Raw genomic sequence first — 27,483 nt, forward strand, 5'->3', positions numbered from 1 at the left:
ATGCCTTTGACCAGCTGCAGGATGGGCAGCGGCTGGAGGAAGGTCAGCTGGACTCTGTGCTGCCTGCTGCTGCTCCTTGAAGCCAGTTCTGCCAGGAATATCTGGAAACGGGCATTGCACGCGAGGCTGGCGGAGAGGACCCATGTAAGTGCCCGGGCTGGGGGGGGCTGGGAGGAGATGGGTGATGCCTGCACTGTACGGTGTACAAGCGTACCCAGATGCGGACAGCACAGGGCAGGCGTCCTTCTTTCTTTATCTGAGTTGTGCCAAAGTCGGGTGGGGAGCAGAGGGAACTCACAGCCCTCCAAAGATTCCGAGCCTGGGAGTAAAGAAGCCAGGGGCCCCTAAAAATGCACAGGGGGCCGGTGACGTGCTTCTGCCTACCCATGTTTACTTTCTCCTGACAAAGAGCACCTGATTTCAGAGTCCGAGGACTTAAAACTGAGTGTTTGTCTCAACAGTCAATAACCAAATGTCGATAGTCGATAGGATGCAATTATGCTTCCGTGCCATTCCTGACTCATTCAGTAAACATTTAGTGGAAACTGCTCCAGGCTGGGCGCTCTGTGCGTTCCTGTAGGTACAACATGGAGACACCAGCTCCCACCCTGCAGGGTGGTCGAGTGGGGGAGGCAGTCAGGTGACATGTGACAGCAATACAAAGGGTCGGCTCGCTGTGGTGGGAGGCGAGGAGCATGCGCCCTGCAGCCCTAAGTCTGAATCCAAGCTCTGCTGCTCACAGGCTGTGTGACTTGAGGAAAGTTGTTGGACGTCTGTGAGCGCCGGTGATCTCATCTGAAAAAGACAGATTGATGCGTTCCTTTCAGTTCCTTTCATCAAATATGTATGTCTGATCGCCACTATTTACCTAGGTCACTGTTGCCCTAGGCTGTGGGGATACAGACTTATATGTCCCCAAGCCTTGGGAGACTCGTGTTACTCCACAGGGCTGGGCTTGCAGAGAATGAATGAGAAGTGAAAGGAAAATGTATACAAGCACACCTGATCTCATTGTGCTTTGCAGAAACTGCGTTTTTACAAATTGCAGGTTTGTGGCAACCGGGTCTTGAGCAAGTCTCTCAGCGCCTTTTGTCCAACAGTGTTTGCTCATTTCTTGTCTCCGTGTCACATTTTGGTAAATCTCCCACTACCTCCAACTTTTTCATTTTTACTCTATTTGTTACGTTGATCTGTGGTCAGTGATCTTTGACGTGACTATTGCGAAAAGATCGCGACTCCCGGAGGCCTCAGAGGATGGTTAGCATTTCTCAGCAACAGGCTCTTTTTTAATTAAGGTGCGTACATTGAGTTTTTTAGACATAAGGCTATTGCACACTTAATATGCTACGGTGTAATGTGAACCTAACTTTTAGATGCACTGGGAAACCAAAATATTCTGTGACTCGCTTTCTTGCAGTGGTCTGGAACCCAAACCACAGTATCTCCAAGGCGTGCTGGTAGTGTATTTGGTGACAAGTGTTGAGAAGGGAAATAAAGCAGGAAGGGGACTAGGAGGGAGAGTGGAGGTGGGAAGGGTGTCACTTTAGATCCCCCACCCCAAAAGGGAGCACAGAGGCATAGAAGGTTCGGGAAGACAATACCAGCACTCTCAGCATACGGGTGAGCGTGTAAATGACTCCGTATCTGTCAAACACAGCGCATAGCGAGTGGTCCTTGCGTCTTGGTGACTTTTACTCAAATATTAGAAAATTGGTTGGTGTTTGCTTCCCCAGGTGGAATGTAGGTTCCTCACAGTAGGGCCTGATTCTGTCTCTGTCAGTGCAGTGTTCCTGGTGCCTGCCATGAAGTAGGCGCCCACACATTCTTGTGGGTAAATTATGGGCAAGTGCAATGGAAGCACAGAAGAGTGTGTGCAGCTCTGCCCCAAGAGAGTCAGGGAGGGTTTTCCAGGATCGGGGACATTCAACCCAGGGCTTTGAAGGATGAATAGGAGTTTTCCAGGCAGAGAAGAGGGAGAAGGGAATGTTTAATGACCCCAGGCACCATGTGAAATGAAACTGTATTGAGGCTAATCTCAGCCTCCAGGGCTCACACTATAGGTCAAGCAGGAGGCCACATGGGTGTAGAAAAGCACAGTAGCAAGTGAAATGGTGGTAGGTATTTGGAGGGAGAAGAGAGACCCTTGTCAGGTTGGACTCCCCCATGCTTTTCGTTGTTCCAACAGGACGATTTAGGCCTCAAAGCATCCAGCACTTTGGTTCTAGGACCACAGAGAGATTTCCAATACATCATCTGGCCTTATCTCCACCTTGTCCTGGAGCGTCACAGGGGCTGATGCCGTGACATCTCACTAGGAGGAACGAGGAGGCTAGGAGGTTGGGGACGATATGCACTGGGTGTCAGGGGGAGTCTCTTTAAAAACACAGGCCTGGGTGGGCTTCAGGAACCAAATTACTTCTAGCCACCATTTGTCAGAATGCAAGCACTTTGAGTTTGTACTCACTAGACTAGAACTCTTCCCTGCTATCAACAGATATCAGCTTCCCCCTCTGGTGCCTAGACATGGGAGAGGTTTGTGCCCAGATTGTGCCTCACAGAGAGCCCCTGGGGAAAGACAGGCTGTCGACTGGTGGCTCAGAGGATATGGAGGTTGGGCAGGGCGCCAGGCCTAGGAATCTTTCAGTGACGTCTCTCATGAGCTGTGCAGCCTCAGGCTGCTTGCTGCCCCTCTCTGGGCCTCAGGTCATTACCTGGGAAATGAAGACGAAGGACCAGATGACCTCCAGGGCCCTTTCAGTTCTAACATCCATGCAAATGTCCAACAGGGAATCTAGGAGTAATAGGAAGCAGCTCCGCATATCCAGGGGCAGGACTTCTTATGTGGCCCCCATTGCCCACCCCAAGCTGGGTCGGCCCTTCAGCCTTGGCCCTGGACCCCATGGGGCAGGTCAGGGCGAGGAGAGGCCAGGTGTTCAGGATTGTGCTGAAACCAGCTCATACCTACTCCAGAGGGTTCAACAGCCCTTATTAAAAATGAAGTCGTGTAACCTTATATAATTTACATGAAAACGGAAGGAAGGAAATCCTCCTTATCAGAAACATATCACTTCCTAATTATATTTCCATTCTCCCTGCTCTCGAGGTCATTCATGTCTGTGGCATCTGCCTGGTAGAAACACCATCTCTCGAGGAGCTATTACACGTCTCTTCCCAACTCCTCATTCAGTGGCCTCACGTTGGTAGCTTGAAATCAGCCGCAGTGAGAGTATTTACACCATGGAAATTGGCAAAGGCCGCACATGGAGAACTGGGTGTTAAACCCGTACCCGCACGTGGCTGCCTGCATCTTGGCTCCTCCCCTTCTCAAAGCCCCGCCCCTTGACAGAGTGGGCAGAGGGGCCTGAGGGGGTCCGGGGCACTTCCTGGATGCTGTGTGCATTTTCCTGCGCAAGAGACAGTGCCTGAGAGGAAGACACGGGAGGCCCTGTAGGGAGGCTTGTAGGGAGAAGAAGGCTTGTCCGCCGTGAGCCTCCGTTTCCTCGTCTGCAGCGTGGGAGACGGCAGTGCTACTTTGCGATCCAGTGGAAAGACCCCGAGAGCCTTCAGCCTGGTGCCTGGCCAGGGAACACCTTTCTCTGTGTACTGATAAAAGGAAAACAAAGATGTTTACGAGGCTAGATAGGACGGAAAGGAATAGGCTAGGAAGAGGATGTTTGTCAGTAGCCCAAGAGGCTTTCTGGGGAGCTCAGGGTCAGTTCTGTGGAGCTGGTGTTTTGGGACTTGCTTTCCTGCCGTTTGGTGAAAGTTGTAAGGACAGTTCTTTGCTGAGCGTTCCTGTGTGTCAGGCCAGGCTGTCTCAGGATCCTCTGAACAAACGTACCAGGTGGGACTTATTGGAGCCGCCATGTCGCCTTGGGGACTGGGTAGCCCTGTGATCCCCATGTGTCACTGTGGCTGTGTGTCTGTTTTGTACCCTAAGCTCCCATTCGGGGCAGCTGGAAATGGCTAGGCAGTTTGCACCCTGCCCAAAGGTGCCTGCCCAGTGGAGGGGCAGCGTGGGGCTGCAGCAGCCCAGAGAGAGGATGTAATGCATCCTGCCGGACGGGGCACCCCTTTGCAGTTGGCCTGCCCAGAGCAGCATCTTCTGGTGACGAGCACAGAGGCCCCGTGCAAGGCGTGTTCCCCAGTCTCCCCAGGCTGATCCTCCTTTCCCTTGTTACTTCTGTGAGCTCGAGAGCTTTCTGGTGCATCTTTTATTTTTTGCTAAGTTAGCAAGAGTGGGAGAGGCAGGTGGCCTGGAGCTGTGGGTACCTCCCCTCTGCTCTCATCATTCCCTGAGTCCTGAATCCTCACCTTCAGCCTGGAAACTCTGTCCTTGGAACACGCTCGGCCGGCACACAGGACGGGCCAAGGTGCTCGGGTCCATAACGTGGGAGCAAACGGAGCTGAAGGACCACGGCCTGGCTTCCTCAGCCCAGGCTGGGACACCTCTGAAGAGTGATCTGGACAGTTTCTCAGAGGTTGCCCTTGGGTTTGAGCTCCAGGTGCCCAGGGCAGTCACCTGGGCATTAACAGTCCCCAGATGGCCCCCCCTTCCCTGCCTCACGTGCCCCCTCCCCTGCTAGAGCTGCCTGGGACCCTCTCGCAAATATACCACCTGCACTAAAATCCTAGTCTCAGGGTTTAATTTTGTCTCCCCTACCCCCAAAAAGATCTGTTCAAGTCCTAAGCCCTGGTGCCTGTGAATGTGACTTTATTTGGAAATAGGGTCATTGTAGTGTAATTAATTAAGATGAGGACATATTGAAATTAGGTAGGCCCTTAATCCGATGTGGCTGGTGAAGAAGACAAGAGAGACAGAGACACACAGGGAGAAGGCCGTGTGGAGACAGAGACAGAGATTAGAGTGTTGCATCTCAAGTCGCGGAACTCCAAGGATTGCCAGGAGAGAAACATGGAACAGATTCTCCCTCACAGCCTCAGAAGGAACCAACCCTGCCGACACCTTGATTTTGAACGTCTGGCCTCCAGAGCCGTGAGAGAACACAGCTCCATTGTTTTAAGGCCCCCAGTCTGTGGTGTTTGTTACAGCAGCCCTAGCACACTCATACGGTCAGCCTCTGGGAACCAGCATAGTCAGTTCTGTTGCTTGCAACCAGCAACCCCAATGGTAGACGCTTCCCAGACGAGGGAATTCCAGCCAGAGCAGAGAGTGACTCACCCTGCACCATTCTGGCTGTGCACTGGTGAAGCTGTCACTGTGCCCTCAGAGTCCTAGAGGCTTTCCTTGCTCCTTGAAGGATGTGAGATGGATTGCACCCCTGCAGGACCCCATCATCAGCACCACTAGGACGCCTCCATCTGGAGGGGAGGGGCTGCTCAGTGGGTCCCGGAGTGTTCATGGTCAAGACCCCGCAAGTCCCCCCTGGGGGCTGGAGAGGGGGGGACGTGACATACCGCGGTGAAGTGCCCCACTGGAGGCTCGGCCCTCCCCGAGCCCCTAACGCAGTGCCTGACGCGTCACAGACTCTCAGAAACATTTGAAGAACTAGGGGGAGGAGCTGGATGGATGGGCGGATAGATGGAAGGGAGGAAAAACAAATGAACAGTGTGACCTCGGGGGTGACTTCCTCCTCTCTGAATCTGGCTTCTGTACCTGAGGTTTCAGTCCTGAAATTGATTCCAGGTGGAAACGAGCAAGGGGAAAAGTATCTAAGAACCATGTGGTTATAACCTGGGACCCTGCGTGCGAGGAGGCAGGAAAGCAGAGGGAAACTTACCTGTCATGGTGGCACTAGTCACGGTGACCAAAGTGGACACAGCCCAGATGTCCATAAGCTCAGAATAGATCAACACCACGGGGTCCATCCACACAGTGGAATATCACTCAGCCATGAAAAGGCATGAAGCACTGAGACACACTGCAGCGTGGATGAGCCCTGGGAACATCATGCTCAGTGAAAGATGCCAGTCAGAGAAGGCCACGTAGCCTGTGCTGTCTGTACGAGATGTCCAGAAAAGGCACGTTCATAGGGACAGAAAGCAGATTAGACGTTGCCAGGGGCTGAGGGCGTGAGGGTGAAGGAGGGACTGCTTAATGAGAATAGAAGTTTTCCAGAAATGAACACAACATTGTAAATCAACTATACTTCAGTTAGAAAGAAAAAAGAATTTGTTTGGGGTGATGTAAATATTTTAGAAACAGATAAGAGGCAGGTGTTGCACAATACTGTGAATTTAATCAGTGCCATAGAATTGTACACTTAAAAATGGTGAAAATGGCAAATTTTATGTTATATTGAGTTGGCCAAAAAGTTCATTTGGTTAGTGAATATATTGTTCAATAAAATTCTTGGTGAAAACGAAAAATGTGTCTTTTATTTTTGCTTAAAACCAAACAGACTTTTTGGCCAACCCAATGTATTTTAATTACCACGGTGAGTTTTTTAAAAAGCAGTGGGAACCTAAGGTACATCTTAGGGATTCTGTGAGGGGCTCCTGGTCAGGCTTGTCTCAGCTTCATGGTCCCCTCCTCAGAGGCCCGTTCCCTGATCCCCTATTTAGATCTCTTCTCGACTTCTTCATAACGTTTACCTCCCTTATTATGATCTGCATGAATTTTTTTTTTACTCTGGCTTTGTTTCATTTTTCATTACCTACCTTCACAGATAAACAGAAAGAAAGCAATTCGTTTCCTTTCTGTGTGGTGTTGGGTTGGTGTTTGTCACATGTCCTGGAGCTGAGCCACGCGTGAAGGCAGGGCCAGTGTCTTCTGGTTTAGGTCAGCTCTCCTCACATGCATCCAGTGCCTGGCACGTGGTAGGCCTGGGAACTATGAATTTACCGTGAAATGAATGACTAAATTACATTAAAACCCTCTAGAGCGGAAGAGCAGGGATGGAAAGTTCCAGAAGACTCCCAGGTGCACAGCAGGGCTCAGTGGACACCAGCTGGAGGAGCTGGCCAAGTGTGCACTCTTGCCCTCGACATGCACTGAGATGGCTTGTCCTGGCGTGAGATCCTGGGTTTTTGAGTACCTCTCCGAGGACGTCCCATTAGCCATGCACCGAACTTTGCTCCCGGAGCCCAGCGTGTCCTGGAGGTCTCAGGGCGTCAGGAAATGGCATTCAATGCACACTAAACGCTAAGCCCTCTGTTCCAGGGAGAGACATATTTTTAGATCTTTGACATCCGAATTCCAGAGGAAGAGCAAGTAAAGCTTAGAAGAAAATTGGCTTTCTTCCTGCACCAAGCAAACCGGTCCTGGGGTGCATATTTGCTGGTCAGGCCGTTAACTCTCTGGAACATTCCAAAGAAGGGTAAAGCTCTTGCAGGGGAATGAAGGGGGTGGAGTGCTGAGGGAGGGATGCGGTAAACTGGGGCAGCTCTGGAGACTGAATTCTTTCTCCTTAAATGGAAATGGTTTCAATTTTTTTCCGGATTATGAAAACAGTGATGTTTACTCTGCCCACATTCAGACAATACAGAAAGTCACAAATAAGTAAAAATATTCTAAATTCTCCGAGACACGAGCTCTGTTGGCATTTTGGTATGTGTGAGTGCCTAGACTTTTTCGTGAAGCAGTTATGATCGGCACACGTTGTTTTCTTAATGGTATTTTGTTCATATTGTTTAAAATTTGTTTATTGAGATGAAATTCACATACTATACAATTGACCACGTTACAGGGGACAATTCAGTGGGATTTAGTGCATCGACAGTGTTGTGCAACCACCACCTCTCTCTAGTTCCAAAATCTTCCCATCACCCCAAAAGGAAAACCCAGACCTATTAAACAGTTGCTCCCCACCCCCCTTCCCATCCTCGCCCCCTGGCAACCACCAGCCTGCTTCCGGTCTCCATAAATTTCCCTATTCTATTATTTATTTATTTATTTTTGGCTGTGTTGGGTCTTCGTTTCTGTGCGAGGGCTTTCTCCAGTTGCGGCGAGCGGGGGACGCTCTTTATCGCGGTGCGTGGGCCTCTCACTATCGCGGCCTCTCTTGTTGCGGAGCACAGGCTCCAGATGCGCAGGCTCAGTCGTTGTGGCTCACGGGCCCAGTCGCTCCGCGGCATGTGGGATCCTCCCGGACCAGGGCTCGAACTCGTGTCCCCTGCACCGGCAGGCGGACTCTCAACCACTGCGCCACCAGGGAAGCCCAAATTTCCCTATTCTAGACGTTTCGTATAAACGTGATCATACACTACGTGGAATTTGTGTCTGGCGTATTATTCATATTGTTTTGTACCGTGCATTTTTCATTGAACGATATATGGTGAATATGTTAATATGATAGATCCGTGTCCTCTTTTTTTTTTTTTTTTTTTTTTTTGGTACACGGGCCTCCCACTGCTGCGGCCCCTCCCGCCGCGGAGCAACAGGCTCCAGATGCGCAGGCTCAGCGGCCATGGCTCACGGGCGCAGCCGCTCCGCGGCGTGTGGGATCCTCCCGGACCGGGGCACGAACCCACGTCCCCCGCATCGACAGGCGGACCCCCAACCACTGCGCCACCAGGGAAGCCCCCGTGTCCTCTTTTCAAAGACGGCTGTGGTGTTCCAAGGTGTGGATCTGCAGTTATTTGTTTATCCAGCCTCCTTTGGTTGGACCGCCAGGCACTTGCTTCAGTGGACCCTGCATTTGGACTAGTGGAATTGGGCTTCCCACTGAAGCAGCCCAGAATTGGCATTTCCCTACCTGCTTCCTGAAGATATCAGAAGAGGAATGGCTTTGCAAATCTACAGAGGCCTCCAAAAACTCCCCCCAGGGTATGAAAAAGGAAATAGCCACCAGGTCAAAACCTTAAGGGAACCATCTTTATCCTAGTAAGGCAAAGAGCGCTGGGACATTCTTGTCCGAGCTGTACCGTAAATGTATGTTCACAGCTACTTTGAAGCAGCCTTGCTGTACCATCCTTTTGCAGGGATGAAAATGAAAGATGGAGATCATGGGTTGTCTGGGATGTTCATGAAGGACGTTGTCAGTCAGGGGTGAGCTGGGATTTAACATGCTGTTGTGTTGTTTTCAGCTGAGTGGCAACGGAGGGCTGGGGCTGGCTGGGGCTGCAGAGAGCGGGGGCCAGGACGAGTTCTTTCCAGAATGTATCCCTTGGGGAGGCAGTTACATGACTACATCCAGAGCTGGGGCTGGTCCAGAGGTGGGCAGGAGGCAGGGGCGTGTGAGAGAGGGGGACCCCGAGCCGACAAAACGGGAAGAATCTCACAGGCGAGACTGAGAAGCAGCTCCCCAGATCCAGGCTCCTGGGACAGGAAGTTGCCAGAGTCGGACAGACCCAGGTTTGAATCCTGCCTCTGCTGCTGGCCAGCTGTGTGACCTGGGGCAAGTGCCTTTAATATTTCTGTGTCTGTTTCCTCATCCGTAAAGTGGGTAAATAATAGCAGTGAGGGTTATGCTGAGAATTCCGTGAAACTCAGTATGTGAGGACCTAGCATGGCGTTGGCACGCAGTGGGAGCTTAATAAATGCTGCCTGCCCTGCAGTGATTATGAATCAACCTGCCCGAGTTCCGACCCTGATGCTTCCCCATATGCTGAGTATGCGCCTCAGTTTCCTCACCTGTACAATGGGATCAGCAGGTGTAACTACAGGGGAGCGATGGATGCTACCTCAGGGGACCCTCAGGGAGCAGTGCTGGGGCGGCTGCTTCCTCTTAGGAACCTGCCAGTTGTTTGCCCCCATTCCCCCCACCGCCCCCCCCCTCCCTAGAAATGATGGCGCTGCTGCGGGAGGGTTTCTTGCTTGCGGACCTTTAGACCCCAGTTAGATCCTGAACTCCTTGGGGGCAGGGACCGGCTCGTAGGTTTCTTTTGCATCCGCCTCAGCATCACACCTAAAGCATCATCAGTGTGTGAGTGAATCGAGGGTGGGAAGGAGGGAGGAAGCAGGAAAGACCAAAAATAAAAGTAATGATAAAACCAAGCGATCAGCGTCGCCGAGCAGAGCACCCACAGATGTGGTCTCATCTGCTGCCTCCGCAAACCCCCGCAGCGGGCACTTAACTTCTGGGCCCATTTCGCAGGTGAGGAAGACGGAGGCTCAGAGAGGTCATTTTCCTGTATGATGACACAGCTCCAGGGGTCCAAGCCAGGCTCATCAAATTCCCACACCTGAGCTCAAATCCCTGACTGTTGAAGTCACGGCCTCAGCGCCGTCCATCTTGGTACACTTGAAGGTGGGATGTAACCCCTAAGTTCTCGCCCCAAAGGAAGAGGAGGCATTAGCTGGGCAAGGAGAGGGAAGAGTTCTGAGTGCAAAGGACAGTGTGCGGAAGGCTGCAAGGCGAGGAGGAGTTTGGGGTCCTAGCAAACCTTCCAACACTGACCCCAGACTTATATTCTGGATGCATTATTTTGGCTTCCGGAGGGAGGAGTGTAATATGACCCTTCTCCGCCGGTGGCCTTGGGCAAACCTTTAATTCTCTGAGCCTCGGGGGGCCTCGTCTTCAGAGTGTGGATAAAATAGGACCTGCCCCTCCTGGACTCACGTGACCAAAGGCGTGTACAGATGCTGGGGGAAAGGCACAGCATTAAACAAACACGAAGGGACAGCTCCACATCCGTGCAGGCCACCTGGCCTGCGGAGCCACCTTCACAGGGACATTGCGCAGGTTGTTAAACGCCTAGAAGGATGAGGATGCCTGGCACGTGGTGGACCGCCAGTAAGAGATGCCCGTCACTGTCACGCCTCCATCATTCTCAGCATCACAGCTTTCAATCAACCACAACAAAAACGAACTGAACACCGGCTCTACACCAGGCACGGTCGTAGGTGCTGGGGACACAGGTGGGAAGAAGACCGAGTCCCTAGGAGGACACGTTGTAGCAGGGAGAAAAACAGTAAACCGAGCAGTGAATCAATACACTGTCCTCCCAGGGTGATCAGAGGTTTGGAGCTATGTAAGGCAGGCAGAGGGGAACGGGGAGCATCAGCTACGGGCGCATGTGAGCAGAGACCTGGACCAAGTGAGGGCTGGAACCAGCCCGGCCTCTCAGGAGGGAGACACAGCCTGTAAAGGCCCGGAGGTGGGACCTCAGACAGGCCAGGGCGCTGGCCAGGAATGAGCGAGGGGAGAGTGGTGGGACGACAGGAGGGAGGCCAGAGAAGTGGAGGGGCAGGGGCATGGGGCCAGCTGGGGTCTGACCTTTAGCCCAAGGACTTTGGCCTTTAACCTTTAACCCCCGTGGGCTGGGAAGGTGATCTATTTATTTCGTTTATAAAAGTCCGTTCTTTCTCAGAACACCAGGAAACATCCTTTGTTTAGGACCCTCTGTGAGCATCACCTTGCATGACATGAAATATTTTTCAAAACATTTAATCCTTTAATCTGGGCCCCTCCGTGAAATCGGTTCTTTATCACCCAGGACCATCTGTTGTTCCGGCAGCACCATAAATCACTGGGGCATTTGACTTCTAAGGCGCTTATCTCTTTTGTTTTCTCCAAATTCTGAGAACCGACATTTGAATTTTCCCTGGAGAACGCCCCTGTTAGGGGCTGCCCTTAGGAAGTCACCCACCTGGGAGGCCTTGGAGGTGGGTGGAAAGCGTTTCCCGTCTGATCTCCAGGTTCTGTTAAATTTTATAAATGAGGCTTGATGTGAAAACAGGCTGGGCGGAAAAACCAGCCGTCCCTTCCCAGCCACGCACAGGCATCCTCCCTCACCCTCCGAAGGAGGCCAGGGCAGCTGTCACCTCCAATTAGGATTCAAATGGCGGGGCCCCAACGTGGGTCTGATGTTGCTAATTCTTAAGAAAATGAACTGAGTTAATGGTGCGGGATTATGTGCCCTGCCTGCATCTTGGAAATTATTCCTGAGGATACAGGAATTTGGGGCACCCAGCCGAGCAGAGGATGGCAAAAAGGCTGAACCAGGAGTTAGAAGATCCAGGAGTTACAAGATTGCCCCTTTATTTTGGCTTCGTTTCCGCCAAATGTTGGCTTTGTATTCATTTTTGCTTTTCACAAATTAAATGATTTATATAAGGGAGAAAAGATGAACTCTCTGGGTACAAACTACTATACACAAAATAGATAAGCAACAGGGGTCTACTGTAAAGCACGGAATTATATGCAATATCTTGGAATAACCTATAATGGAAAATAATCTGAAAATATATATATGTATAACTGAATCACTTTGCTGCACACCTGAAATTAACACAATATCGGAAATCAACTCTGCTTCTATTTAAAAAAAAAAAAAGGAATTCGCTGGCTGAAGCAGGGAGGGCCAGGAGCCCCACCCTCCCCAGACTGCACCCCTCCCGCGCTCCACTTGGTCACGGTTTCCTCCCCACCCCCCACCCCGCCCAGTCTTAGCCCCTGGTGGGGGGGAGGGGTCCCTGGGAGGTAGTTTGAGAACCACTGGTCCTTGTGATTGCACGCATCGGCAGATGCGTCTGGTCGGGACCTGTTCTCTGTGACCCGACGCCCCCTACTGGGCGCTGGGAGCAGCGCGTGGAGTTTGCAGCCACCGCAATAGCTGTGGCGGAAGGACGTTCATACATCCTTGACCTTTGAGGGCATATAGCATTGTGTAGCTTGCCTTTTATTTATTTATTTACTAACATATAAGGTTTTTCCTGTCCTTAATCATTCTTCTTAAGTACTTCTACCTTTTAAGTTTTTTAATTGTCTTCTTTAAATTGAAAAAAACTCAATGTGTTCATGGCAATATATATATATTGGAACCTGTGCAAAAGAGCATGCAATAAGGGAAAAAAAGTGTACAATAAGGAGAACTCTCCCTTGGCTTCAGAACTTAATTCTTCTCTCCAGAGGCAATCTTTGACCAACGGCTGCTGTGTATTCTTGTATATCCTTCCAAAGATGTTCTAGGCCTGTTAAACATATGCATATTACATGTGTGTGCATATGAATATTTGAAAACATAGGTGAAGAGCAGACAAACTGTTCTATATCTTAATTCTCTTCATGAACCACCATCTCTTGGGGATCTCTCATCAGCAGGTTTAGTGGCTGCGTGCTACTCCAGTCTGCAGTCTGCATTATTTACTTGGACAGTACAAGGTGCAGGATTTTGCAATACATATATGTTGGGGGAGATCGGGGGATCAGTGGGTAAAGCATTTTAGATGGGTGGAGCGGTTCAGGCATAAGCCAGAGGCGGGGCAAGCCGGGGTGGGTTTTCCCCCAAAGAACCTACTCTGTATCTAACTCTGTGCGTGAGTGTGCACGTGTGTGTGCGCACACCTGTGTCGGGATGTGTAAGACCTGCCCTCCATACACCCCACCTCCATATTCAGAAGCAGAACAGTGTTCCCGGCATAGATGGGGTCTGGTGTGACTTGAACTCTCCCAACCCCGCCTCTAAAATGCTTATTTTATTGGTAATGCGTCCACACTTCCTATATGTTAAATAGGATATCTTTTTTTTTTTTTTTATTTTGCGGTACGCGGGCCTCTCACTGCTGTGGCCTCTCCCGCTGCGGAGCACAGGCTCCGGACGCGCAGGCTCAGCGGCCATGGCTCACGGGCCCAGCCGCTCCGCAGCACGCGGGATCCTCCCAGACCGGGGCACGAACCCGTGTCCCCTGCATCGGCAGGCGGACTCAACCACTGCGCCACCAGGGAAGCCCAGGGTATCATATTTTTAACTCTTTCTGGAAACATAGTACCAGAAAGTGTGAAAATCCTGAGTTCAGCTCCATGAATCCCCACAAAACGAACACACCATGGAACCAGCGCCCAGATCAGGAAGCAGAACGGGGCCGGCCCCCAGGGACCCCAGACCCCCTTCAGGTCACCACCCACCAGGGGACCACGCTCCTGTTCTCACACCAGACATCAGCTTTGCCTGTTTTTGAACGAAAACTGTAGATGGATTCATACTATATGTTCTCTTGTGAGCTGACTTCTTTTTTTTTCTCGGTGTTATGCCTGTGACGTTTATCCAAGCCGTTTGCTAGGTGAATTTATTCATTTTGTGTGTGATCTGTAAATTCTCAAAGCTCTATGTAAACAGATGAATTATAAGAAGTATATAAATGTGTGTGTATCTATTGTGTTTGTATAAATATATATACCGTATTTTATATGTAAATACATACATATATGTACATACATACATATAAACATCAGGATGGACGCTTAACATACAGCTCTTATCCAGATTCATTTCTCCTTTTTGCTGCTGATGGGCTTACAGTCATTTCAGTTTGGGGCTATTACAAAGAGAAACAGCAGCCTTTCATCCTCAGAGCAACCCGCTGAGGCTGGTTCTGCTGTGATCACGCGAGGACGCGGCGGCTCAGAGAGGCCCAGCGACTCGCCCGCGGCGCACAGCACCCGCCCCGTCCTGCTAACGCCCCCTCTTCCCGCAGGCCGAGGAGGCTGGCGGTCCCCGACAGGCGCGAGCCGACCGCTGCCCGCCGCCCCCGCGCTCGCTGCCCCCCGGCGCCTGCCAGGCGGCGCGCTGCCAGGCTGACTCTGAGTGCCCGCGGCACCGGCGCTGCTGCTACAACGGCTGCGCCTACGCCTGCCTGGAGGCCGTGCCGCCCCCGCCAGGTAGGTGCTCCAGGCCGGGGGAGACGGGGTGGGGGGGCGCGGGGAACTGTCCTACCCAGCGCTGCCCGACTGGAGGAACAGCTGGGCTTAAACCTGGACCACCTGGGCGGGCCGCCCTGTGAGATGGGAGCATAGCGCTCCTGGAGCAAGCGTCCAGCTGCATGCACTGAGCGCCTGCTGTATGCGGGGCTCGCCACTGCGGGCAGAGAACTGCAGTCCAGGGGCCGCCCGTTAAAAGGAAAATACCCCTCTTATGAAGATGGGGGAGATTTCTCATAAAAAATCCAGATTTCCAGCTTTTCTTTAAAAATTTTTTTTTTAATTTTATTTATTTTTGGCTGCGTTGGGTCTTCCTTGCTGCGCGCGGGCTTTCTCTAGTTGCGGCGAGCGGGGGGCTACTCTTCTTGCTGTGCGCCGGCTTCTCACTGCGGTGCCTTCTCTTGTTGTGGAACAGGGTCTCTAGGGCGTGGGCTTGGTTGCTCCGCCTCCTGTGCGATCTTCCCGGACCAGGGGTCGAACCCCTGTGCCCTGCATTGGCAGGCGGATTCTTAAGCACTGCGCCACCACAGAAGTCCTCCAGCTTTTCTTAAAAATACTGGACCGCATTCCCTAGGCCACCATCTGCTGGAGCCTCAGGTGCCCCTAGAGGGCAACGGGGGCGGCCTCCAGGTTTCCAGGGACCCCACAAGGCCCACTTCACTCATGACGCCTGGCCCTGGGGGTATTTGAGATGGAGACCTGACACCTTAGTGATCCAGGTGGGCATGCAGACTCCTGGGTTCAATCAAATCCACTGGCTAGCTGGTCACCAACTTAAACCCCCACTTGTAAAGCAGAGCTGAAAGGAGAATGTGCAGGTCACGCAGAGTGCCGCATCCGGAAGTGCTCAGCCCCGCCTCCGGCTAGGAGCAGAGAATCAGTAGGATGTTTGTTGCATCTGAACCGGGAATCTCTGTGGGAGACACAGGCCTCAGGGGTTCATCTGTGGAGCGAAGGAGTTTCAGATCCCTTCTGGAGAGGTTTGGGAGGGGAGGGAAGGGAGCCTGGGGGGAATACAGGGTGGGGCTGATTATGGGCAGCTGAGTGGAGAAAAGGTGCCCTAGAAGTTTCCTCCACTCCCAGCCTCCAGGGGCTGAGCCTTTGGAGGACTGCAGCCTGTTAGGACTGCACTTTCGGCCAGAGGCTGTGGTCCCCTGGGCCTTCATTACTACCCCCTCCTCAAGGCCAAGGTAAGAACGAACACACTCAGTTCTCTTTGGGGTGAGGTCACAGCGACGACAAGGGACTCGGCACCCTTAATAATGCTCATAATTACAGTCTGTGCTGCCTTTGAGCACTGCCTCATGGCCACGCTGGCTCCTACAGGGCCTTTTATGAGAAAGACAAAATAGCACCCCTTCCTCTTGGAGGAAGCACGTAAAAGTATGCCCATCTGGTTGGACAAGTCAAAAAGGTGCCCCTTCCTTTGGACTGAGACAGGGCATAGGAACTCCAGCCTTACTTGCTGCCTAGAACAGGTGCTTCTGAGCAGTGCACAAACTGTACAACTGTCCATGACATTCCAAATAGCCTTTCCTTACACCATCTCATTTAATGCTCACACAGTCCCACGGGGTGGAGAGACCACTATCAGCCCTGTTTTACAGCTGAAGACACGGGAGCTCAGAGAAGCGGAGTACGTTGCCCAAAGTCACACAGCAGGCAGAGCTGGCATTTCCATTTAGTCTTCTGACTGTGGAGAAGTGTCCACTGCCTTAGGCTCTGAGTGTAGGGTTACGGGGCCCCAGGCTCATTTGTGGGATCCCTCACAGCCCAGAACATCCTTCCCCCAGACAGCCACACAGCTCACTTCCTCACCTCCTTCAGATCTCAGGCAGAGGTGGTTACTTTCTCAGGGAAATTTCCCTCTCTAAATGGTAATCTTTCCTCTGGCCATTGCTAACTGCCTTCTGGCTTAAGCTTTCTTTATAGCCCAGTCTAGAATATTGTGTTTCATTTGTTTCCTGACCATTCCCCTGACTTGAAGGTCAGCCCCATGAGGCAGGAGGTTTGGTTTGTTTCATTCACTGCTGTATCCCCACTACCTGAAATTGTCTCTGGACTCATAAAAGGTACTCGATGAAGAACAGATGAAGCAATGAAGGCCTAGCTTTCACTGGCCAACGGGAAGAGCCGACAAAATATTAGTCCTAATAAGAATTACGATAATAATATCTAGAACAAGGTTCCTCGCCCTCGGCACTCTTGACGTTTGGGCTTGGGTAATTCTAGTTGGGGTGGGCGGTGGGGCGCTGACCTGGGCAGTGTAGATTTTGAGCAGCATCCCTGGCCTCCACCCACTAGGTGGCAGTGGTGGCCCCACCCCACACTGGGACAACCAAAAATATCTCTAGACTTCACTAGATGTTTCCTCGGGGCGGGGGCACAATCGCTCCAGATTGAGAACCGCACATCTAACATGACTTGAAATGCACCGGGCCCTGTTCTAAGCAGCTTACACACTTCCTTGCAGGCAGCCTGTGGGTCTCCTCCAAAGCAGACCCCGAGATAAGGTCTTGAGTGAGGGGAGTTTATTTAGCAGGTGACCCCAGGAAGTTCTAGTTGGGGAGCAGAGAGGCGAGACCCTGGGCCTCCAGGCCTTTAGGGCCTGCATATTGATGGGAGACCTGGACCAAATTTCAGTATTCCAAAAAGTATAGCAAAATGTGTACGTTTCCCTGTACAGGAAAAATTAATACATTTCCTGTTTAGTAAAAAATAACATTGAAAATACATTTTCTGACATTAAGTCCGAGGCAGTGGGGAAAAGGAGGGAAGAACCAGGAGATTGGAAATAGAGGCTCTGGAACCACATCTCACCCCTCTCGTGTGGAAGTTGTAAACTGCTGGTTCTGCTGTTTCCCTTTCCACACTGAGAGCAACCTTCTTATAACCATATTGTGCTCTTTTAAAGAAAGAGCTAACTGGTATTTTTACCAATCCCTATCTAGGTACTTTCAAAGGCACTGGACAGCACATCAATCTCTTTATTTTGGAGTCAGACTAAAGCAGAGGTCATAAACGATTGTGATCCCAGACCAGTTTTATTTAATCTCCAAAGTACTTAAAATTAAAAAAAATTATTTGCCAACATTTAAAACCAAGAGTTTATATTTTTTAAAATATAGACCTAAAGTTTAAAAAAACACACACACAAAAACCACCCAGAAGTTCTGGGAACAGCTGGCCAGAGCTGACCAGCCGCTGACCCACTGAGGCAGGAACACTCTCCTGTTGGCCGTGATCCTACCCAGCCTACCGTCCTCCTTTATGTTACCTATCTGTCTCCAGAGGCATTTGGGTTTTCAATCCCTGTTTGGGGTTTTGAAGACCGTCCAGTCTACTACATGGTCACTCTTCCTGTTAAAAATGTGTTGGTTAGAGAACAGGCCATGATGCTGTAACAAAAAGACCCACAAACTCAGGGGCCCAACCTATTAGACATTTACTTCTCCCTCGGTTAAAAGGCCGGAGTCGACAGGTGGTCCATGACAGGCAGGTGGCTCCGCTCCAGTCACCCAGGGACCCAGGTTCCCTCTGTCTCGTTGCTCCACGTGGTGGCTCCCAGTCTGCAGGAAGCTGGAAAGAGAGAGGGAGGGGAGCCGACAGGTAACCATACCAGTGAAAGCTGGGATGTGGCGTGGTTACTTCTGCTCATATCCAATTGGCCAGAACTCAGTCACATGGCACACCTTGCTGCATGGGAGGCTGGGAAATGTAGTCTCCAGCTTGGCCAGCCAGTGCCTAGCTGAAACTCAGGAGTTCTGTTACTAAAAGGAAGGGATGAACTTTTGCTGGGGAACTGAGTTGTTTCTCCTGCGGGGAGGCTCTGTGTTTCATCATGAGATGTAGGCTCCCCATCCCCAGAGGCTGGGGCATTTCTCAGCTGCCTGAGGAGGGCCTCGATTTAACCATCTATTATCTTGTCAGTTTTAGACTGGCTAGTGCAGCCGAAACCTCGATGGCTTGGGGGCAACGGCTGGCTCCTGGACGGCCCTGAGGAGGCATTGCAAGGTACCTGCAGGGTGATGCCCAACCTGACAGCAGAGCCAGGGTCCCCCCTTCTCAGGTGCCCCCAGAAAACTGAGAACCAGGGTCAGCCTCTGCTCCGGCAGGCTGCCTGTCGTCTAATACCTGGCCCACTTGGACCCTCCCCACCCCGACACGGAAGGGGGTGGCTGGGGCTTGGCCAGGCTCTCAGAATCCGCAGAACAGTGTGGGGTTTGACTGTCCCTGGCAACGGGGCCTCCTCCCTGGGTGGAGAATTCAGAGGGAGGGGGCTTGGGGTTTTCAGATCCCTCAAGTCACCATAAGGGGTTCACTGTTCCCTGCTGACGAGGCCTCCTTCCGGGGTGGGTGGAGAACAGTTTCTGAAAGGAATGGCAGGAGGCCCAGGGGCCTGGACCACTGTGGGGGTGCGGCTGTGCGGGAGCACCTTTGCGTTTGTGCAGCTGTGCTTGTGACCCTACGTACATCCGAGTGCGTGACCGTGGCTGTCAGGGTGTGCGGCTGTGCGCGAAGCCAGCTGGCTGTGCTTGTGGCCGTGTGTCTGAGAACTTGTGCATCCGTGTTCGTGCAGATGTGTGCGACTGTAGGGGTGTGTGTGTGTGTGCAGGATTTGTGTGCGTGTGAACGTGGGTGTGGATATGGCTGTGTGTGTGTGTGTATACGTGTGTTAGGACTTGTGGGACGGCGAAAATGTGTGTATGTGATATGTGTGTGTATAGGATCTTGGTGGGTAAACATGTATGTACATGTGATTATAAGCACGAGCACGTGTGTTTCACTGTGTGGGGATGAACATACATGTAGTGGGTTGGCCAAAAAGTTCGCTCGGTTCTAAGTAAAAATTGACGTTTTTCATTTTCACAAAGAACTTTTCTGGAACAACGCATTTGCTAACCGAACGAACTTTTTGGCCAACCCAGTATGCATGTCACGATGCATGCATGCGAGGGCGTGTTTGGGATCATGTGACTCTGGGCTGCCCCCGTGTGCATGTGTGTGTGCAGAGACCCCAGGCACAGCGTGCAATCTGGGGTGCCGATGAGAGGCGGCCCCCCTGCCCCCATGGGGGCCACCCCTGAGCCCCCCGCGTGTGTGTCCCCCGCAGCAGAGGCCTGCAGCACCACAGAGGACGGGGCCGAGCCACTCCTCTGCCCCTCAGGCTATGAGTGCCACATCCTGAGCCCGGGTGACCTGGCTGAGGGCATCCCCAACAGCGGGCAGTGTGTCAAGCAGCGCCGGCCGGCAGGTGAGTGTGGACACCGAGCCCCACCCCACTCTCCCCGGAACCCCCCACGGGAGACCCGTCCCAAAGGAAGCCCCCGCCCCTGAGCCTGGCCACGCCCTCCTCCTGTCCCCTCTCTGCCCTGCTCCTCTGCACCTTCTCCCTCCTCATGTGAGCAGGATGCGGGCAAACCCCAGCTCGGCCACCTCCTGCCTGGCTGACCTTGGGGTCAGTTGTTTCAAATCTCTGAGCCTCGGTTTTCTTATCTGTAAAATGGGGCCACTTCATGCTGGGTTATGGGGATTAATTGAAATCATACGTGTGATGCCAGAGCAGAGACTAAAGGTGCTCAGTAAAAGGTGGATAATTTGTATCTATCTGTCCCTTTTAAACTGCACAGAATTTGAATTGTCTGAGAACCCGTAACTTCTCTCTGCTAGGACTGTTCAGTGTGACTTAATTAGTATTTGTCTTTGGAGACAAGGCAATAAATAGTTCAGTGAAGGGCCTGAATAGTGGGGCTTTAGTTTGCAAACTTTTCCCCAGGGGGGCAAGGACGGCAGAGGAGGGACTGCTGAGGGTACCTAAAAGCCACTCCTGCCTCATGCAAGGTGTAAGGTGGAGAGGCTAGGCATGGAATTTGCCAGAAATGTGTGGCAAACGAAGAATCGGGAACTCCAGGGAGATGGAGGGTAACCATGTCAAAGTTGAGCTTATTGGAACTTTGAGACCATACCCTCCAGGGCCCACGTCCCCACTTTAGCATCTCTTAGTCCTAATAGCTGAGGATAGCACCTCGGTCAAAATCGAGGATAATCACAGCGACCTTACCGGCCCAGAGAACCCATCACATGCGCTATCTGGCAAAGCATTTCTTTTTCCTCATTTGAGAATTTATTTCTCTGAGGCGTTTCAAGAAAGACATAGATGTTAAATCTGTCATGCATTTAGCGTCAGCGTCATTGCAAGTAATAAAATTAGGAGACATGGAACTGTCTCAGGAATCCTGGTTCCTGGAATTCTGAGCTTTGAAAAGAATTACTTATAAAAGGATTGGAACCAACCAGGAATCTGAGATTTCTCCTACATTCCACTTGCTATTTAGGGTTATGAGTAGGTTCTCCAGCCAGACAGCCAGGGTTCCAGTGGCCACTTGGCCCCTTACTGCTGTGTGTGGCAAATCGCCCAACCTTTTCAGGCCTCGCTTTCCTTATCTGTAAACAGGGCTAATAGTAGTTAAGCTACTTCATGGACTCTTTGAGGAGCCAGTGAGTTAATCCATGTAAATAAACCATGTCTGTAGTTTCTCAAGCACAGAACCGAATCCCTTCTGTTGGCACCACTGCTGTCTGTAGACACCACAGTGGACGGAGTACGCAGGTGGACGGGATACGCCGTCCTTCGGACGTACAACCCCAAGAACAGGCCAGCCTGTAGGAACCCGCTGGAAGGAGCAGCTTTTTCCAAAAGAGCTGGGGATGGTGGGGGTTAGTCAGGAGTCCTCTGAACCGAAATGTCATTTTTATAACTGGAAAGGCCTGGAATTATGTGGCCTTTCTCATCTCCTGATCTCACTCATTCAGTTATATGACCTCCAAGAACAGAGTAAGCCAGACAGGTTCAAACCCATTCTCGAGGGACCAAACCAGTTCAAAAAGGACCCACTTCAAGGGTGGAGATAAACAAAGAGACAGCCAGGTGGCTGTACCGATGACACCCAGGGTTGACTGAGGCCCTTGTGGGCGCTCCCCTAAGCTTCAGTGCGAGCCTGCAAAGGCAGAAGTATGACCAGGAGCAGTGTCGAGTGGGATTAAGACTGCAGGCCACTGAAATGGGTTCAAATGCTGCGGCGTTCTTCCTGGGTGACCTTGGGCAGCTAACCTAAGCTTTCTTAGCCTCAGTTTCTTCATCTGTAAAATGGAGCAGTGAGGGTCACGATAGTAATTGCTTCTTGGGGTAGTGATGAAGCTTGAATGAGAGAACACTTATAAAGTGCTTAGGGCAGCGCCTGACGCATAGTAGGTCCCCAACCAATGTGCGCAGCCGTCACCTGTCTTCCGGAAGAGGGAGGGCTGGAGATCAGAAACGTGCCCAGACAATGCATACACCTACCAGGGAGCAGAGTGAGAATTCCAAGCCTGGCCACCTGCTCCAAAGCCCATGGGTGTGTGTCCTCCCCCACCCATAGGAATGATCGGAGCCTTCTAGATAGAAATGTAATTGAAATTTCCCCTAGCCTTGTCCCCAGAGGGCTGTCACTTAGCAGTAATTATTGGTAATTGTACAGGAGTTTGGAAACATCTTAAATTCCAACAACTTCCCTTGGAGCAATGGTCTCTGGGAATAGAGGAGCACTCTTGTCCCAGGGTAACCAAACAAGAAGCCTCGGATTTTAAGTGTTTAAAAAACTGCATATTTGAGGTCATTTCTTTTTTTAATTTTTTAAAATTTTTTGGTTGCGTTGGGTCTTCGTAGTGGTGCACGGGCTTCTCATTGCAGTGGCTTCTCTTGTTGTGGAGCACGGGCTCTAGGCGTGTGGGCTTCAGTAGTTGTGGCACGTGGGCTCAGTCGTTGTGGCTCGCGGGCTCTAGAGCACGGGCTCAGTAGTTGTGGCGCACGGGCTTAGGTGCTCCACGGCATGTGGGATCTTCCCAGATCAGAGCTCGAACCCGTGTTCCCTGCATTGGCAGGCAGGTTCTTAAGCACTGCGCCACCAGGGAAGAACTGAAGTAATTTCTGACTTACAGAAAAGCGGCAAGGAGAGTACCTTGGAGCCTCCACCCTAATTCATCAATTGTTAAATACTCTTTCCTTTATTGTGCTCTCTCTGCCTCTCCCCCAACCCTGCACTCTCTCTATATATAAATCCACATAGTTACTTTTGGGGACTATCTGAGAATAAGTTACAGATCTCCTGCCCACGCCTAAGATGCAGGTCTCTGCTGAGAGCTGGCTGCTACAGGGGGCCAAGGACCGCTGTGAGTTCAGCCTGGACCCTGACGTCTGAGGAGTTCATGTCTTTCTTGAGAAGAAAATGAACATCAACACAGGCAGTAATCTGATTTCTCAGAGAGCAGGGTCGGGGTCCTCAGTGCATCTTTTTATTTTATTTTATTTTACTTTATTGAAGTAGAATTGATTTCCAACGTCACGTTAGTTTCAGGTGTACAACACAGTGATTCAGATATACGCACACACATATATATATCTGTTCCTTTTCAGGTTGTTTTCCCGTAGAGGTTATTATAAGATATTGAGTAGAGTTCCCTGTGCTACACAGTAGGTCCTGGTTGGTTATCTGTTTTAGACATAGTCGTGTGTACATGTCAGTCCCAACCTCCTAATTTATCCCCACCTCGTGCATCTTCTGAGTGGGTTCCATGCTGCTCCGATACTGACCATCCAAGACTGAGATGTGGGAGATGAGCCCCCCCCCCCGACTCTTCCCTCTGACAAAGTGACTTCACTGGATGCTGCCTGGGAAGGACAACAGGGTGGCACAGCCCAGAGCAGGGGCTCAAATCCATAGGTTTATTTTGTAAAAGTGACACCTCTGGTAAACACATCTGGTGTGAGGAAGGGGTCCGGCTCCGCACAGACCACCGTCTCCTGCCCATGGCATCAGGGGCCATAATTCACCCCCAGGGAGAAGGGAGGAGCAGGAATGTTTCCGAGAGCCTCCGGCCTGGAAGAATTTTGCCGTTTGCTTCAGGAAATAGCCGTAAATGGAAAAATTGTGGTAAATGGTAGTCGTTGCGCTTGCTGATAAGCTCTCTGCCCGCGGGTGCGGGTCAGCCGTTGGTTCTGTCGCCTTGTACAGTAAACGTCACTGCTGGTCCTGGACACCCTGATGACTGTTAGGATAGCCACAGAAGAGAAGGAAACAAAATGCCCCTGCGTACATAAACATGATTTTGATGGAGCTATGACTGGCGTAGAATATTAGTTTCAAGGGCACGAATGTGATTTATTAACCTTACAGCGGTCAGAGGAGACGATGCACAGGGGGGAGGGGGGCGTTTACCGATAGACGCGTTGCCACGTGCAACGTCTGCGTGATCTGGCCAGACTTCTCCGCTCTCCCACGTGAAGTTTCCCCAACTCCCACCAGAAGATGTTTTACTGATGCGACAGGGCTGGGCCTGAGGAAGGAGGTAGTTGATGACAACCAACAGTGGGGATTGGGTCGTTCTGCTTCTGCATTTAATCAGCCGCAGTGTCACACACCACTGTAGCTTCTGGAAAATTCCACCGGACACCTGTGAGAGAATGAGAGTGGAAAACACAAATAATTTCTAAGTTTTGGCCTTATAAACTCCCCGAAAGGAGTTTAATCCTCTCACTTCTTTTCCAGATGGGCGATTCTTACGACACAAATTTTACAAAGAATATCCAGGTAAGAGAAGAACCGTTCGTACTTTGCGGAGGGTACTAAAAAGGGCAGTGGGCATTTCTGGGGTGAAGAAAAGAAACCCAACGGACTGTTCTGAGAACTACGGTTTGACGCTGCTATGAAGGAAAATGACTGTATTCTCCGTGGTTGATTTTATGCTGTCAGATGGCATGTTGGGGGTAAGGTGCTAGGATGCCAAGATGCTTCTGTTGTGAAAAATCTCTCCTCTAACCTGTGTGGTCCTCCACGTGGGCAGGAGCCATTCCAGGCTGCAGGCTGGGACTGAGGCAGCAGCTCAGGGATGGCTCATAGCAGACAAAATGGGAATTAGATTGGGAAATAAGGTAGAAGCCCTGTTGTCTGATGGTGGGCAAGAGGGGCTTACAGCAAACACAGCTTCACGCTAAACATCAGAACCTGGGACTAGACGTGCAAAAGTTCCTCCTACTTTCATTGAGGGAATTAGAAAATATGGTTGACACCATCCCTCCAGCCAGTCATCCATCCAGCTGTCCATCGATCCATCCATTCTTCCATTCATCCACCATATCTTTTTAAAGAATTGACAGTACACAGGGCTTCCCTGGTGGCGCAGTGGGTGAGAGTCCGCCTGCCGATGCAGGGGACACGGGTTCGTGCCCCGGTCCAGGAGGATCCCACATGCCGCGGAGCGGCTGGGCCCGTGAGCCATGGCCGCTGAGCCTGCACGTCCGGAGCCTGTGCTCCGCAGCGGGAGAGGCCACAACAGTGAGAGGCCTGCGTACCGCAAAAAAAAGAAAAAAGAAAAAAAAGAACACCTTAGACTAGGATGTCAAGGAAGGCTTCCTGAGGAGGGGATATTGAAGCCCAGTATCGAGAATAAGAAATAGCGGGCAGAGGGACAGCAGATGTGGAAATCCTGAGGTAGGATGAACTTGGCCATCACAGCAGCCGGAGTGCGTCGTGAGCATGGGGCTGGGGTGGGAAATGGCAGGAGTTGAGGGCAGACCATACGGGCTGGGGGAGCAGCTGCAGGTGGGGACTGGGGGACCTCTTTGGGGGAGGAGAGGGGCAGGGCCAGGGCGCCGGGCCAGGCTGAGGTGTTTGGACTTGGTTTGGCCGGTGAGCCGTGAGCATCTGAGCAGGAATAAACACACCTTCCCTGACAGAGCCCACTTCCTTTCGCAGAGGGTGGCTTCAAAAATGTGGCAGAGCACGGGAAAGGACGGCAGAAGCACTTTCAGTAAAGCGACGGCAGTGGGTAAGTGGGAGGCGGGATGGGTCAGCGACAGCGGGTGGCTTTGGGCAGCCAGGTGTCCGAGGTAGCTTTCATCACGAAGTTGAACAGTGGGAGGGCGAGAGTAGGGCTTTACCTACGGGGAGAATTTGAAAATTCCCTTCTAATTTCAAAGTGAACATATGAGAGCTCTGGGCCTGCTCAGAAATGGAAGTTTCTATAGCCCTACATCCAAGGACCAGACTAGATTGTAACTTACACGTTCCTTTGCCGTCATGCCTCTGTGAACAGACAGACGAGCCCTCCTGTGTCCCATGAAGTTGGTCCCTCTGTCTCCCTCCCTCTGCCACGCGGTGCTATCCAGAGCCAACTCTCAGGCACGAGCCGGGTGCCCAGAGGTTCAGCAGTCATTCGTGGAAACCTCCAGCATGCAGGCGTGGTGCTGGGGGGACGCCGCGGATGAATCAGGGCTCCTGCTCTCGGGGGCTTACATCCTAGTAGGAGACTAAACTGGGCAACCAGTAAACCAGCAAGAAAGGCCCAGACTGCAATAGTGTCGTGAAGGAAGCTGGACAGACAGGTGATGTGATGCGGGGTAGCCAGGCGAGGAGGGAGCTGCTTCAGATCCGGGCGGGGAAGGAAGGCCGCTGTGAGCAGAGCCACGATATCTGAGCCAAGATCTGACATGGGCTCCCAGGCAGGCGGAGCGGGAAGGGCAGAGGTCCCGAGGCAGGAAAGATCTTGGTTTGAGGAACCCCAGGGAGGCCACTGGGGTGGGAACAGAATGATGGTGGGGAAGGCTGGCATCAGAGGCGACCAGGTAAGGAAGGCACAGGCTCTGCTCTCAGATGCTCTTCAAGGTGAGATGCAGGTGGACGCAAAGGTCCAGGGGTCTTGGCCAGGAAAACCTGAACACCCACCCAGCGCTGTGATAGCTCAAGTCTGTGCATGGTAAACAAAAGCCCTTGAAAGGGGATGATTCCCCCACCCACCGCAGTGCCCTTGAAAGGCAAACATCAGGTTTGAGATTCAGAATACTCAGGTGTGAGTCCTGCAGGAAAGTCTAGAGTCCACGGGGATTGACGCCAACACATCTATTACCTAATGATGACAGGAACAGTTCTCGGAGTGGGTCTGACCCACCTGAGTCTGTGAACCTTACACAGGGACGTGCTGGGGCCAGTGGGAAAGAAAGGGACAGTGAGAGATGATTTGGGATGGCTCTTAAGAACCAGCCGGCTCCACCACAAGGTGACCTTAGGCAAATGACTTCCACTCTCCAAGCCTCAGTCTCCTCATCTGTAAAATGGGAGTGACAGGGAGGGATGCGTTAGGAACTAAGTAAGATAGGAGGGGAGACAAGATGGCGGCGGCGGAGGACACAGGCCCATCCCCCGCAATGAATGCATCAAAACTACATCTCCACGTGGAGCACCGCTCACTGAAAACAAACTGGAAACTGGCAAAAAGATTCTCGTGCAACCAAGGTTGTAAGAAAGATCCCCACAGAATCAGGTAGGAAGGGAAGAGGAAGATGGAGCCTAGAGAGACTTAGCAGTGAGTTAAGAATTTCGTCTTATTGGAAACTGGCATCTTTCTGGTGTTTCTCGTGGGTGTGGAGGAAGTAGATGACACACTTTTGACCCCACGTTCTTGGGTTCATATGAACCCAAGCAGTGGTTCATATTCATTCCCTCTTTGCTTCCCTTGCAGCCAACCTGGAAGAACATTCCTCCACTTTCTGCTAAGCCTCAGAAACCGTTGGGTAAACAATGATTTGACCCCCAGAGGTCATGCCCAGCTCAACAGAGCATGACCCCAGAGATGCTTGGAGACAGGACCCCTGGCTCTCAACCCCTGGGTGGCCCCACCTGGCAGGGTGACTTCGTGGGAGCCACTCGCCTGTTCCGGGTCCCTGTTTTATTGTCCTGGAAACGAGGCCTACCTAGCAGTCCCCTTGACCTTGCAGCTCCCCAGATCTACCGTGGGAAGTCACTGCCTCTTGAGCTGTGTGAAGCCCCTTTCTAAGACAGATGTCAGTGTCTTGGCTGGTACAGATTTCTTCCAGGTTTGGCTCTTGGAGGCATGTCCCCATCCCAAA

General features: G+C 51.7%; 1 protein-coding gene across 1 annotated transcript; it reads left to right on the top strand.

The window, feature by feature from the left end:
- On the top strand, positions 1 to 27,483 carry WFDC1 (WAP four-disulfide core domain 1; the record flags this gene model as incomplete). Its single annotated transcript, XM_082677783.1, has 7 exons — positions 1 to 144; positions 14,321 to 14,504; positions 18,474 to 18,557; positions 19,657 to 19,797; positions 24,128 to 24,169; positions 25,334 to 25,406; positions 27,096 to 27,483. The coding sequence occupies 6 exons, from the start codon at positions 1 to 3 to the stop codon at positions 25,390 to 25,392; spliced, it is 654 nt and encodes a 217-aa protein (XP_082533909.1). The 3' UTR covers positions 25,393 to 25,406; positions 27,096 to 27,483.

This window comes from Grampus griseus (assembly GCF_964374135.1).
Source record: "Grampus griseus genome assembly, chromosome: 19".
NCBI classification, from domain to species: domain Eukaryota; kingdom Metazoa; phylum Chordata; class Mammalia; order Artiodactyla; family Delphinidae; genus Grampus; species Grampus griseus.